Source organism: Ornithodoros turicata, unplaced genomic scaffold, assembly GCF_037126465.1.
Source record: "Ornithodoros turicata isolate Travis unplaced genomic scaffold, ASM3712646v1 Chromosome44, whole genome shotgun sequence".
NCBI lineage: Eukaryota > Metazoa > Arthropoda > Arachnida > Ixodida > Argasidae > Ornithodoros > Ornithodoros turicata.
The window spans coordinates 588,117-601,060 of NW_026999374.1; the positions used below are offsets into that span (position 1 = coordinate 588,117).

A 12,944-nucleotide genomic window follows, 5' to 3' on the forward strand; every position below is an offset into this window, starting at 1 on the left:
GTTCACTGTATCAAAACCACCGGCAGTGAATCACCGCACAGAACTTGTCGAGCACGTTCTAAAAACAAGTAATTCTCTTGACTTTCACAATGCAAAGACCGTGGCACGCGAGCATAGATGGGGTGTAAGAAAATTTTTGGAATCTTTGCACATTCACCGTAATGATAATGCATGTAACAGTCACAAAGGGCCACTACCTGATTTCTACAAGGTCATGACTAAGCTATAAGTAGAACTCGGATGGCGTACTGTTTCTCGTTTCATTCTGATGATCATGCCCGAACAGGCATCCGAAACGTCATATTACATTTTGTTTCATTGTTACGTCAAGCAAGTGTGTAAGTTTTCCTCATAAAACTTGAGAGCAGTGCATGGGTTACTTTGTCGATCCCTGGTCATAAGCGTGATGTTATCTGGTTATCCGAATCCGATCTGGTTATCTGTTATCCGAAGCAACTGTGAAAAGTGTTGTAATTAACAAATTTATTTGAGTCATTATACTGACACAATCGGCAAGTTGACGCATTTACATACATTGAGGGTACTGAGTTCATTGCGCAGTGCTTCCTGGCACACTGCAACAAAGTTCGACCTTCCAAAACACACATATCGACACAGCCTATTCCCAACAACGAACAACTGTCACATACTTGCGCACAATCTCTTAGTCATCATGGCCTAGCCTGCTGCACGTCAAACATTAAATACTGCTGCTTCATGAATCCCATTTTCTTCTCACCGCTGACGACGTCGAACACGTTCATCGAGCCAGAATTCACGACAGCACTTCAGTTTGAAATCGGACTGGCTGTTCATGAACCGATGCTTGTGTCGAGAAACAGTACAACACGATCCAAGACACCATAATACACGAATGCATCCAGTGAATACAGGTGATATATACGAGGGTTCTCCAAAAGATTCGCAGTGCTTTTATTGCTGACCGGGATAGGGCAGCAGAAGAGTGCGGTGGGAGATGTGGCCCTGACCAACCAGCGTGCCACGTGGTGGCACCATGACCTACAAGATCATAACGACCACGTCATAATCGGCTACCCCTATGAGGAGCCCGTCCGCACGATCCCCTAGGGGCGCTGCTTATCGGCAAGCGAGATCTGCACCACGATTGGATGATGGAAATTTGAATTCTGAACGCGCAGAAGCGTATGTACGACTTCCGTAGCGGATGACAACAAAAGCTTCTATGAAAACTCGTAGAATGATGATGATGATCAACCTCAGAATGTAACTCCGTGGAATGTCCACCGCTTGTACAGAAATACTAAGGTAAGCTGAAGTATAAAGTATTGTAGAAGTTGAGGAAGCAATAACTGGTCTGCTGCATGGCGACGACAAGCACGAACAGCAAGCCTTAACGTGACGTGCATCCCGATCTACTCTGTCACCAGAGTTATTACCAATTTTCTGGTAACAGGCAGGACCCCGTCTGCAATTTCATCATGAAACATGAACAGAGAACAAACGTCATGTTTTTGTGTCAAACTTGAGAAACCTGCTATGAAAACGTTTGAGATGATTCGGCAGTCCTATGGCGATGAATCAGTGAGCCGGACAACATGTTTTGAGCGGCAAGCACGTCTTAGAAGTGACGATGATGAACGGTCAGGAAGACCACGAGCAGCACGGCGGAAAGTGTTGCATTTTCTTCATTCTCTTCGACATTCGTGGAATTGTGCACCAAGAATTTGTCCCTGCTGGCCACACTGTTAACTCTGAACTACTGTACTGCAAAATTTTGAGTTGCCTGGGGAAGGACTTATGCGAAAACGTCCAGAACTGTGCAGAACGAAATTGGGTGCTCCACCACGACAATGCTCCCTCACACACGTCATTGAAAACATGGGAGTTCCATGCACGTAACGGTATGATCGTTGCTCCCCTCCCTCTTATTCGCCGGACTTGGGCCCCCTGCGACGTCTTTCTGTTCCCTAAGCTGAAGTGCCGTCGATCTGACGACGTCCAGATGATCCAGGTGGAATAGCAGAAGGCGCTTCAGCGGCTGGAAGAACGAGACTTCCAGGAAATGTTCCGACAATGGCAGCGCCGCTAGGAGCCATGTGTAGGCACCCAAGGAGCCTACTTTGAAGGGAATAGGGCAGAAATTTGAATAAACGATCGGGTTGCATCTTTATAGGGCTAGTCTGGGAATTTTTTTCATCAACCCTCGTATCTTGGATAATCTGGGATTAATGCGAGCTTTGTTTTGGCTAAGGATTGACCAGAAAGCTCAAAAAGTAGGTGGACCTACAGCAGGGCAGGTGCTAGAGGTGCGCGGGCCCGGCTTGAGGCAAAGACACATCGCGGGACCTGTTTCACACCAGCAGTAATGAAAAGATAAGAAATGATAAGACCTTCCCAGTGGAAGATTTTAGCAGTCTGGGAAATGGCAGCAGGAGAGAAGGGTGCGAAATCCTCGGTATAGCTTGCGGCGTTGGAGGATTTTTCTTAAAATCGTGACTTTTTCTCATCGCATGAAGCAACAGCACATAACACATTCTTCTCTCATTTTTGATTTAGTCGAAGATCGCGCGTGCCATTAACTACATACTCGATATATATAAAAAAGTAACCTCTGGTTGAGGCCTTCGTGCGCGGAGTCTAAGGCGGTCGCCCAACTCACCCCCCTCCCCCTTTATATCCGGCCCTGAGCTCCAGGTATAGTTGAGTCCCAATAATGGCCAGACTCCCGTTTTCATACACGGCACTTCGCCGCACGCAACCGTATATTAAAGTGCCACTCCGGACTCTGAAAACAAAGTTTATATTATTTAGTCCATGAAAAGAAGGTGCCTCGAGAATTCTATTCGCAAAATTTCAATCCCGTTTACGAACGCTGTGCATTTTTGTGAGTTTTTGAATATCTGCTGAGCCTCCACAAGTTTCGATGACGCAGCGAGCGAGCAACGTAATCATAAGCCCACAAACTGCAATGATGTCACGTTCTGGAGAGGGCACTCATCTCCTAGCAACAAGGCTGGGTTCTGGGGGAGAATCACGCCGGGGAGAACTCATGTGAGGATGATTGAAAGAGGGGAAAATAGGAGAGATGTCTTCTCTCTCCTTCGCGTTTCCTCTAAGGTTGGGGCAGTCCGACGGCATACGTGACGTGGGCTCCGCCAACGGAGCGCAAAAAGTGAACCCCTCGGAAGACGGGGAGGACAACAACGTTTCCAGATGAGAGCCGGGCGTGCCGTCGGAGTGTAATAGGACGTCACGGTTCTCAAAAATAAAAATTTTCTCTAGCTTTCGCTTCACGTAGAGCAAAATATTTTTGCGGGAATGTAAAGTGAGACGAGAAGATTTCAGTAACATAGCTTTTTTTATCGTTCTAAATACCCGAGATTTAGTCCGTAGTGGCACTTTAAAAGGGAGTCTAGCCACCGGGAGGAGTCCCAAACAAGAGGCTCGACCTGTCAATCAGTTTCGGGCCTCTGATTAGTTTGCTGTTTACCGCAGTAGTGGCCATGACACGTGACTGCCACCCTGAATGACGACGAAAACACATACGGTGAATCTGGGATTTCGTGACAAAAATTCATTATACGCAAGACTGATTTTAGTCTCGAAGGCCCGAAATGCCGAGCTATGGTGGCTTGATTGGCACTTTGAGAAGTTCGTTTTTGGTGTTTTACCCTCACTGGTGATGATGCGGATCTGGGGCTAACAATGGGTTTTGCGTTAGAACACAGTACCCTACATATACATTTTGTCTCGCTTAACGTGATAGAAAATCATACTTAAAGATCTACTTGTCTAAACACTATGGGGTCAACACTATTTATGTCCTGCACTTACGCTGTAACAATCGATAGAGCCTCAAGTTTTCGGGAAACACATTTTTTTTCTTTCTAAATCTGGGGGATAAAAGTTGGATAAATAAAATGTGCTCTAAATTCGCACGAATTCTGAAAAACTTGCAGTAAGCTAAACTCAAGGAGAAATGGGGCTAGCTACTCAAGCTAACTGTACTGGTTTTTACGGTGCAGGACAAAAGTTTACGGAACATGCTCCGGCGTATTCCTTCCTCAGAGTGACACGCTAGCAGCGAATTGGACCGTACGGACTTACAGGCATGTGCTTAGGTAACCCAGTCATCCGTTTGCCAGTGGATTGTGGAGGAGCATGTACCGTAAACTTTTTTGCAGCACTTTACGAGCTCCACGAAGAAGACCGAGAGACACGGACACAGAAGAAGACACACGTAAGTTCTCAGACACAGCGATAATTTATTGGTTAACCTCAACTTAAAAGCTAAAAGCTTACTGGCCATCTCCAAGGAATCCCGAAACAACCTTTCGTGTGTACTAGTGGAAACGTAGTTACTAATGAATCTTTTATGCCTCTCGCACCCCCTAAGAGACTTTTAGCTTTTAAGTTGAGATGAACCAATAAATTGTTGTTGAGTCTGAGAACTTACGTGTGTCGTCTTCTGTGTCCGTGTCTCTCAGTCTTCTTCATGGATCTGTACCAGGTAGCCTGCCCCTTTTCCCATTTTCCCTTGTTTCATTACTGTACAAGCGTTGATTACCGTACAAGCGTAACTGCATTTGCTGTTGAGCGAATTTGTGTGCGCTGCTGCAGATGTCTCAGTGAGGGCAACCTGCCGCGCAAAAATTGGGTTTCACCCTAGTGTGGCAACCTTCAATTTGGGGAGCAAATTCGGAGGAAGAATTGGGTTTGACCCTAAAACTTCGGGCCCTGTCAATCGACCGTATCCTGTTCGCTTTCAAAGCTGGTCAAAAGAGGTAGGGCGTGGTTGAAAAAAAATGGCACCAGAGTACAGGGCTCGTAAATGCTCTTGCTCTTTGACTTATGGAGGAAGGGGACACCGAAAAACCATTGCGACACACTGGGAACTTTCCCGGGGCTCGTGTCGAGCTCGTGCATGGACTGGTTCACGGCTTTCAAAAGGCCGTTTAGTAGAAGCACCAGACTATGAGGGACAGAGTGCTCCGAGTGTATGGGGTAGCGTCGCTACTTAAAAATTACCCACAATGTTGCCAGAAGAGAAGGTGGCCAAAGATGGGTGTTTACTGTGAAGTTGCATCAGCTCAGGTAGCAGCTTTTGAGCGGCTCCTTCAAGACACCTAAGAAAGGCAGGAAATTCATCTGTTGGTTAACTTAGACCACCTCGATCAATTCCAGCCGTTTTGAACTTTGGGCATTAATAGCACATAAGGGGGATTATTTACGGAGTCTGACGTGAACAGTGTGACAGCAAGTGCGGCGCCATCAATCTTTTCACAAAATCATCAATCAGCGATTTGCCTGTACTGGTATGTCCTTTTAACGCGTGATTTACAAAATTTCAGGAGCAAGATAAACCACTGCTTCGGTCCGCGTGAACAGCCAGCCCAGAGGCACTTGTGAACACAAACCTTCAGGATGTACTTCTTCAAAGGCACAGTTGAAGGTCAGCACAATAACCGTTGAACCACAATTTGACAACACTCGACTAGCCACTGTGCATCTTCCACGCCAGAGCAAGCCATGTGCACTTGCATACATGTCGAAAGACAGCCCGAGACACCACATGTGTCCACAGTGTCACAATGAGTCTGAAATGTGTACAGCTATTCCATCGGATGTTCAGATGCGAGAGGAAGGTTTTATGCTTGACATCTGTCCCCCTGCATCCTCACAGTCTGGGAGTGACGAGAGCCACGCGTCAAAGCATACTGAAGGGAAGTCATGCATCTCCGATTTTTGTCCTGCACAGCTCCACCAGAGCAGGAGCCTGTGGAGTCACAGTCGGACACATACGGGCAAGAAGTCGCACAAGAGCGACCTCTGCCCTGCGAAATTTAGGCAGATTGCGCACCCGCGACGTCGTAAGCGAGCACACAGTGACGAAAAGCCATACAAGTGCGACGCCTGCCCGGCAAAGTTCAGCCAGAGCGGCGGGAGTCTACAGCGTCACAAGCAGACAGACACGGGCGAGAAACCATACAGGTGCAATGTCTGCTCTGCGGAGTTCAGCTGGAGTGGTCACCTGCAGGATCACAAGCGGGCACACACAGGAGAGAAACCATATAAGTGTGATGTCTGCCCTGCAGAGTTCAGCCGGAGTGGTCACCTGCAGGATCACAAGCGGACACACACAGGTGAGAATCCATACAAGTGCGACGTCTGCTCTGCAGAGTTCAGACGGAGTGGGCTCCTGCAGTGTCACAAGCGGATACACACAGGCGAGAAGCCATACAAGTGCGATGTCTGCCCTGCGGAGTTCAGCCGGAGTGGTCACCTGCAGAATCACAAGCACACACACACGGGTGAGAAACCATACAAGTGCGACGTCTGCCCTGCGGAGTTCAGCCGGAAAGAGCGTGTACAGCGGCACAAGCGGACACACACAGGCGAGAAGCCACACAAGTGCGATCTCTGCCCTGCTCAGTTCGGTTATAGCGCGACCCTACAAGATCACAAGCGGATACACACGGGCGAGAAGCCATACAAGTGCGATGTCTGCCCTGCAGAGTTCAAACAGAGAGGGCACCTACAGGATCACAAGCGGACACACACAGGTGAGAAGCCATACAAGTGTGACGTCTGCTCTGCGGAGTTCAGACGGAGTGGGCTCCTAAAGTGTCACAAGCGGATACACACAGGCGAGAAGCCATACAAGTGCGATATCTGCGCTGCGGAGTTCAGCCAGAGCTCGACCCTACGGGATCACAAGCGGACACACACGGGCGAGAAGCCATACAAATGCGATGTCTGCCCTGCAGAGTTCAAACAGAGAGGGCACCTACAGGATCACAAGCGGACACACACGGGCGAGAAGCCATACAAGTGCTCTATCTGCCCTGCAGAGTTCAGCCGGAGTGGTCAGCTGCAGAATCACAAGCGCACACATACTGGTGAGAAACCGTACAAGAGTGACGTCTGCCCTGCGGAGTTCAGCCAGAGAGAGCACGTAAAGCGGACACACGCGGGCGAGAAGGCATACAAATGCGATCTCTGTCCTAGAGAGTTCAGCCGTAGCACGAGCCTGTTGTACCACAAGCGGACACACACAGACAAGAAGCCCCACAAGTGCGATCTCTGCCCTGAGGTTTTCAGCAGGAGCGGTCCGGTCACCTAAAGCGTCACAAGCAGACACACATGGGTGAGAAACAATGCAGGTGAAATATCTGCCCTGCGGAGTTCAGCTTAAGTGACAATCTACAGAATCACAGGCGGACACACACAGGCGAGAAAACCATACCAGTGCGACTTCTGTCCTGAAGGGTTCACTCAGAGACACGACCAACAGCAGCACTAACACACACAGGGTGGACAAGGAGCCATACAAGTGTGCGGCTTCATGCCCTGTGGTCCAGCCTAAGTGGGCACCTACAGGATCATGAGAGGACACAAACGGGCGGAAAGTCATACAAGTGCGATGTCTGACCTGCAGAGTTCAGCCGAAGTTGGAACCTACAGAATCATAAGCGGATGCCCACGGGATAGGAGCCATACAAGTGCGATCTCTACCCTGCCGAGTTCAACAACAGCACGAAGGTGCGGAATCACAAGAGGAGACACGAGGTCGTGAAGCCGCACCAGTGCGATATATGTCCTGGAAACTTAAATCAGAGCATAAGTCTGTCGTATCACAAGCGAAAACACACTTGCAAGAAACCCTACAGGTGCAAACTTTATCACTTAAAGTTCTGCCATGGGACAAACCTACAGCGCCATATGCGGGCGAGAAGCCATGCTCAAGTGCTATGTGCCGAGTTCAACCAGAACATGGATCTTCACGACCATAACTGAACACACATGGGCAAAAAGCCATACAAGTGCAGGTGCTGTCCTGCAGGGTTCACCCGCAGCACGATTTACGGTGTCATAAGCAGATACATATGACCGAGGACCCCTGCATGTGGGATGTGTGCCCTGCAGAATTTGCCCACAGCACGGGCCTAGAGCATCACAAGTAGACACAGACAGGCGGGAAGTCATACAGAAGCATTTTCTGTGCTGCAGACTTGAGACAGAACACACACCTGAAGCATTACGAGTAGACGTACATGGGTGTGACAGCCCTACAGATGCAAACTCTGCCGTGCACGGTTCAGCCACAGGATGAACAGACACTAGCCGGAGAACAAAATAAGTGCTTGCAGAGCACGAGCTAGTTCAGCCAGAGGAGGAACCTGTGGCTTCAGATGTAGCCACGAGACACTTGGTATTGAGGCTGTGCAAGTACAGAGGCCACATACTCCTACACATGAAGAAGTCTGTCCAAGTGTAAAATCTGTTATGTCACATGTGCTAAACCCAGATACCTGAAGAAGCACATGGTAACAGAGAGCAAAGAGTGTACAGATACTGTCTGCATCGCGTCGCATTTTGTTTCTGTTTGATGTTTTTAAACTCGCACGCATGAACAGTCTGAGGGTCAGAAAGAGTTGGCCGGGACCTGGGTTGGGTGGTGATGCGTGTGAAATGTTAGGAAACCCACTGCTGGGGGAGAGAAACAAACATGTTAAAGACTTCTCACACATGCTCTGAAGCAACATGCTCTGATATTGTTCCTTTCTCCTTTTATATTCCTCTTGTCACATTATCTTCTTCATGGGTGACTAATGATTCGCTAGAGGAACATAGACAAGAGAGGTAAGGGAAACGCAAGTGCTTGTGCTGTTTTACAGACCTTGTCCTTGTTCCTTTGGCACTTGGTTGGTCAACCAGGGATAGTCACCAAGAAGCCCAAACCTCTACCATTGTGCTTATCTTCTTCGATTGTTCTATGTCCTACGTCCCGTCGGCCGGTAAAATGAACGAATAAATCAACCCAAAGAAATAAAAAATAATTTTCTACCACTTAGATGTGTCAACTTGTAATCAAAATCCCGAGATTTCCCTTTTGTGTCACGACCAAACTAAATATCAATTGTATACACGCAAAATAAATTAAAACCCGTTCCACCGTAGGGCACCTTATAGTGATGCGCTCGAAGAGACAATGCAGGAAGGAATTGACAGCACACCGTAGGCAGCCGTTCTCCATTTCGTTTCACGCCTTCGTCCGAAGAGACTCGACGGATTCCACACTGCAGTGAGGACTACAGCTTTTTCCGCCGTTATTAATCCTTTTGTCGTACATTTTAATCCTTATAACATGACATTCAATCCTTTTGCCATCTGAATTAATCCTCTTTCCATTGTTTTTAATCCTCATTTCACATAGTTTAATCCATTTCTCATGCAATTTAATCCAAGTGACTATGTGTGGGCTACGTGACTTTTTTCTTTATTGTTGGACAATTCCCATGTGTACAGGTATTGCACACGCTTTTCATAATAATGTGGGTTTCTGCACCATAATGGGATACTGTGGGACCGTCAACCTACATTACGGTATTGTGGGGCTATTTTCATGTCTACGGCTTTTACACAGGGTTTTCATTAAAAACGTGGGTTTCTGCACTGTAATGGGATACTGTGGGCCTGCCAATCTGGATTGCGATATTGTGGGACAATTTCCATGTCTACAGATATTACTGAAGCTTTTATTTAAAAAGTGGGTTTCTGCATTGTAATGATATACTGCGGGACTGTGTATATGGATTACCATATTGTGGGACTATTCCCATGTGTACGGGTATTACCCATGCTTGTCATTAAATATGCGGGTTTCTGCCAGGGTGTCGGAGCGAACCGGAACCGAAAACCGAAAAAAAAAACGCTATTTTGGTGCGAACCGGAACGGAATCGAAACCGTGTACGTTTTTTTCGCTCAGGAAGGAAACCGAAAAATATATTTAACGGTTTTCGGTCCAGAAAAAAAACTTCGCCGGTTTGGACTACGGATAGGCGAATGAAACAGACGTCGTGTGCTCTGAAGTCATGTCATGGGTACCATACGAGGGTTACGGTTACGGTGGAATGTATGTCGGTATACTATGACCCTTAGGCTCCCTTTGTAATGGTTTATCGTTCGCGCACGCACACAGACTTAGAGGTACATGTGACTCTCTAGCAATGTGCCGTGCTGTTCGTTCTAATTTGATCCCCGCAAACCCTCCTCAACTAAACAGCGACCCAAGGGGGCTGCATAACGGCTTCTTTATCGGTAATGTCGCGCAACGCGTCCCTTGTTTGAGAGCAGCTAAGTTGGATACATTTACGTATACGCGAGGGCAAGCCCGTGCGAAGTGGCAACTCTTTTGTGGACAGGACACGAAGAAAATAAAACGGAGCCGTCGAGCGCGTTTGTGAGTGAAGGTGTTCCTCGATTTGCGTCGTACTCGTGCGGTAGTGCTGGCTGGCTAGACAGTAGCAACAGACATTCGGATAGGACGCGATCGCTCCAACCCAGCAAGAAATTACTTTACGTATGACATCACGACAAACAAGTCCGTTTGTAGCATGTGCTTCAAGAAAGGAGAAAGCCTATTTGAACATACAGTAACCTACAGGAACCAGGAGCTACCAATTGCACAGCTGTCTATTAATATTAAATACCATGTATGCGGAATAAACGGGTTTACATTTTGTAACATTGATTTTTTTGTGTGTGGGGATAAACATTCCCAGCAGAAGCGGAACCGGTTAAAAATCGGTATCAACCGTTATTTTTTTGCTCCGGAGCAGAACCGGTACCGGATCGTTTATGATGTAACCGGAACGAAAACCGGAACGAAAAACGTTTCGGTTCGACACCCTGGTTTCTGCACTGTAATGGGATACTGTGGGACTGTTGATCTTGATTAGATACCCTGGGGCTGTAAGCATGTCTATGGATATTCCCCGTGCTTTTCACTAAAAACGCGGATTTTTTGCTCTAATGGGATACTGTGGGACTGTGAATGTTGATTACGGTATTCTCTACGGGATGCATTGCACATGCTTTTAATTAATACGGCAGGTAATTAATAATGCGGGTTTCTGCACCATAATGGGATACTGTGGGATTGTCAATCTAGATTACAGTGGACTATTCCCATGTCTACGGATTTTACTCATGGCTTTCATTAAAAACGCGGGTTTCTGCACTGTAATAGGATACTGTGGGACTGCCAGTCTCGATGACGATATATTGTGGGGCTATTCCCACGTCTACGGGTTTTACCCAAGGTTTTCATTCAAAATGCGCGTTTCTGCACCATAATGGGATTCTTTGGGACTGTCATCCTGGATAACGGTACTCTAGGGCTATTCCCATGTTTACCCATTTTACCCATGGTTTTCATTAAAAACGCGGGTTTCTGCACTGTAATGGGATACTGTGCCTATGCCGCACTGCGAAACCTTGACGGGCGGTCACTCCAAGCTCTCCTTCATGTGTATAATACCTGGAAGGAGGCATTGGTTGTTCCCATCTTGAAACCAGGCAAGCCCCCAAATGCCCTATCCACCTTTCGCCCTGTGAGCCTGACAAGCTGTATGGGGAAAGTGATGGAGAGAATGGTTTTGCATCGCCCCGACTGGTCGAAAAACAACGTGCGTTCCCTCACGAAATGGCTGGATTTCGTCGCCACCGAAGCTCCATGGGTCCAGTTCTCGACCTAGTCTCTACAATCCAACATGCTCGGCCCCATCGACGGATCGTCCTATCGGTTTTCCTCGACATCAAGCGCGCATATGATACCGTCTCGCACATTTGTCTTCTGCACACCCTTGGGTTCGTTTGGGGTATCCGGTCGGCAGTGGCGTAACTAGGGTGTGGCAGGTGTGGACAGGTGCCATGGGCGCCAGGTGAACAGGGGCGCCATTATGTGGTCGGGTGTGAATGTGCCAGGTCGGGCACTCAACCTGGCACATTCACGAATGATCTAAAGCACCCGCTATTAGGGAGGTTGTAGTGTGAAACCTAGTGCGGACCACACGAAAACGCATCCCCAAGGACATCATGTTAACCATGTTGCCATGGGCGCAGGTAGCTCTAGATACGCCACTGCCGGTCGGCTCTTCATCTGGCTCCAAGACTTCCTTACGGACCGAACTGTCGCTGTCCGTACGTCCCAAGGCCAAAGCCCTCAGCATCCTGTTCCTCAAGGAGCCCCCCAAGGAAGTATTCTCAGCAGACACTCTTTAATGTGGTGATGGCCGGCCTACAATCAGTAATTCCTCACAAATTGTCGTTTTCCGTGTATGCAGATGACGTCGCCCTTTGGACAGTAGGAAAATCACGCCCAGCCATACAGCCTTAAATAATGTACACACGTACCTCACACACCTTGGGATGGACCTTTCACCCGAAAAGTGCGTCGAGCTCCCTTTGACGCGCAAAGCTATGAGCAGTTTCCCTCTTTGAGTTGGTGCCAAGAAGCTTGACCGGTACGCTTCCACCGCTTCCTTGGCGTGGTAATCGACTCGGACTTGCGCTGGGCTCGTCACATTAAACACCTTGAAACTAAAGTGCAGCGATGACTCCCCGCAATTCAACTTTCTGGCTCAGGATGGGGCTGTGATCAGCGTTCTCTGCTCGCAGTTCACTCGGCGTTGGTGAGGGTAACCCTGCCTTCCTATTCTGCACAGGATATCAACAACATCATTAAATACCCTTCGATCCCTGTTTGCTCGAAGACTTCGTCCCTGCCTCGGCGTTCCAAGAATGGCTGAAACACGGCACGTCCTGGCTGAAGCGGGTGAACTACCGGTTGAGGTTCTACGTGAACGTGAAACGGCTCGGCACTTCCTACGTTTGCGGGCTCACATTCCCCGTCACCCGCTCCTCAGGAAAATTCGATACCGCCCTGAAAGGGACTTCTATCGAGTAGCGCAGAGGGCACGCCAGACTCTAACTGGCTTCATATCTAAGGACATTATACCGCCGGAAGCCCCCTGGTCTCTGCCTGTACCGCAGACTTTCGTAAGCCTTCCGAACCTTTTGGAAAGAAGAGATCAGGTTCCCCCTCAAGTCCTTCGGGCCCATTTTCATGCTCTGGTAGACGAGAAGTTTTCTACGTTCACGGCAGCATACAGGGTGT

The 12,944-nt window shown here is 48.3% G+C and overlaps 3 protein-coding genes across 4 annotated transcripts in view; all 3 read left to right on the forward strand.

Annotated features, from left to right (window-relative positions):
• The window catches only part of LOC135374138 (uncharacterized), a 181,980-nt gene that overhangs the window by 122,611 nt on the left and 46,425 nt on the right, over nucleotides 1–12,944 (forward strand). The window lies entirely within an intron of this gene.
• The window catches only part of LOC135374141 (zinc finger protein 845-like), a 257,280-nt gene that overhangs the window by 96,452 nt on the left and 147,884 nt on the right, over nucleotides 1–12,944 (forward strand). The gene's annotated exons all lie outside the window — the stretch shown is intronic.
• Nucleotides 5,338–8,444, forward strand: LOC135374120 (zinc finger protein 227-like). Its single transcript, XM_064607133.1, has one exon. The coding sequence runs from the start codon at nucleotides 5,528–5,530 to the stop codon at nucleotides 7,103–7,105; it is 1,578 nt and encodes a 525-aa protein (XP_064463203.1). The 5' UTR covers nucleotides 5,338–5,527; the 3' UTR covers nucleotides 7,106–8,444.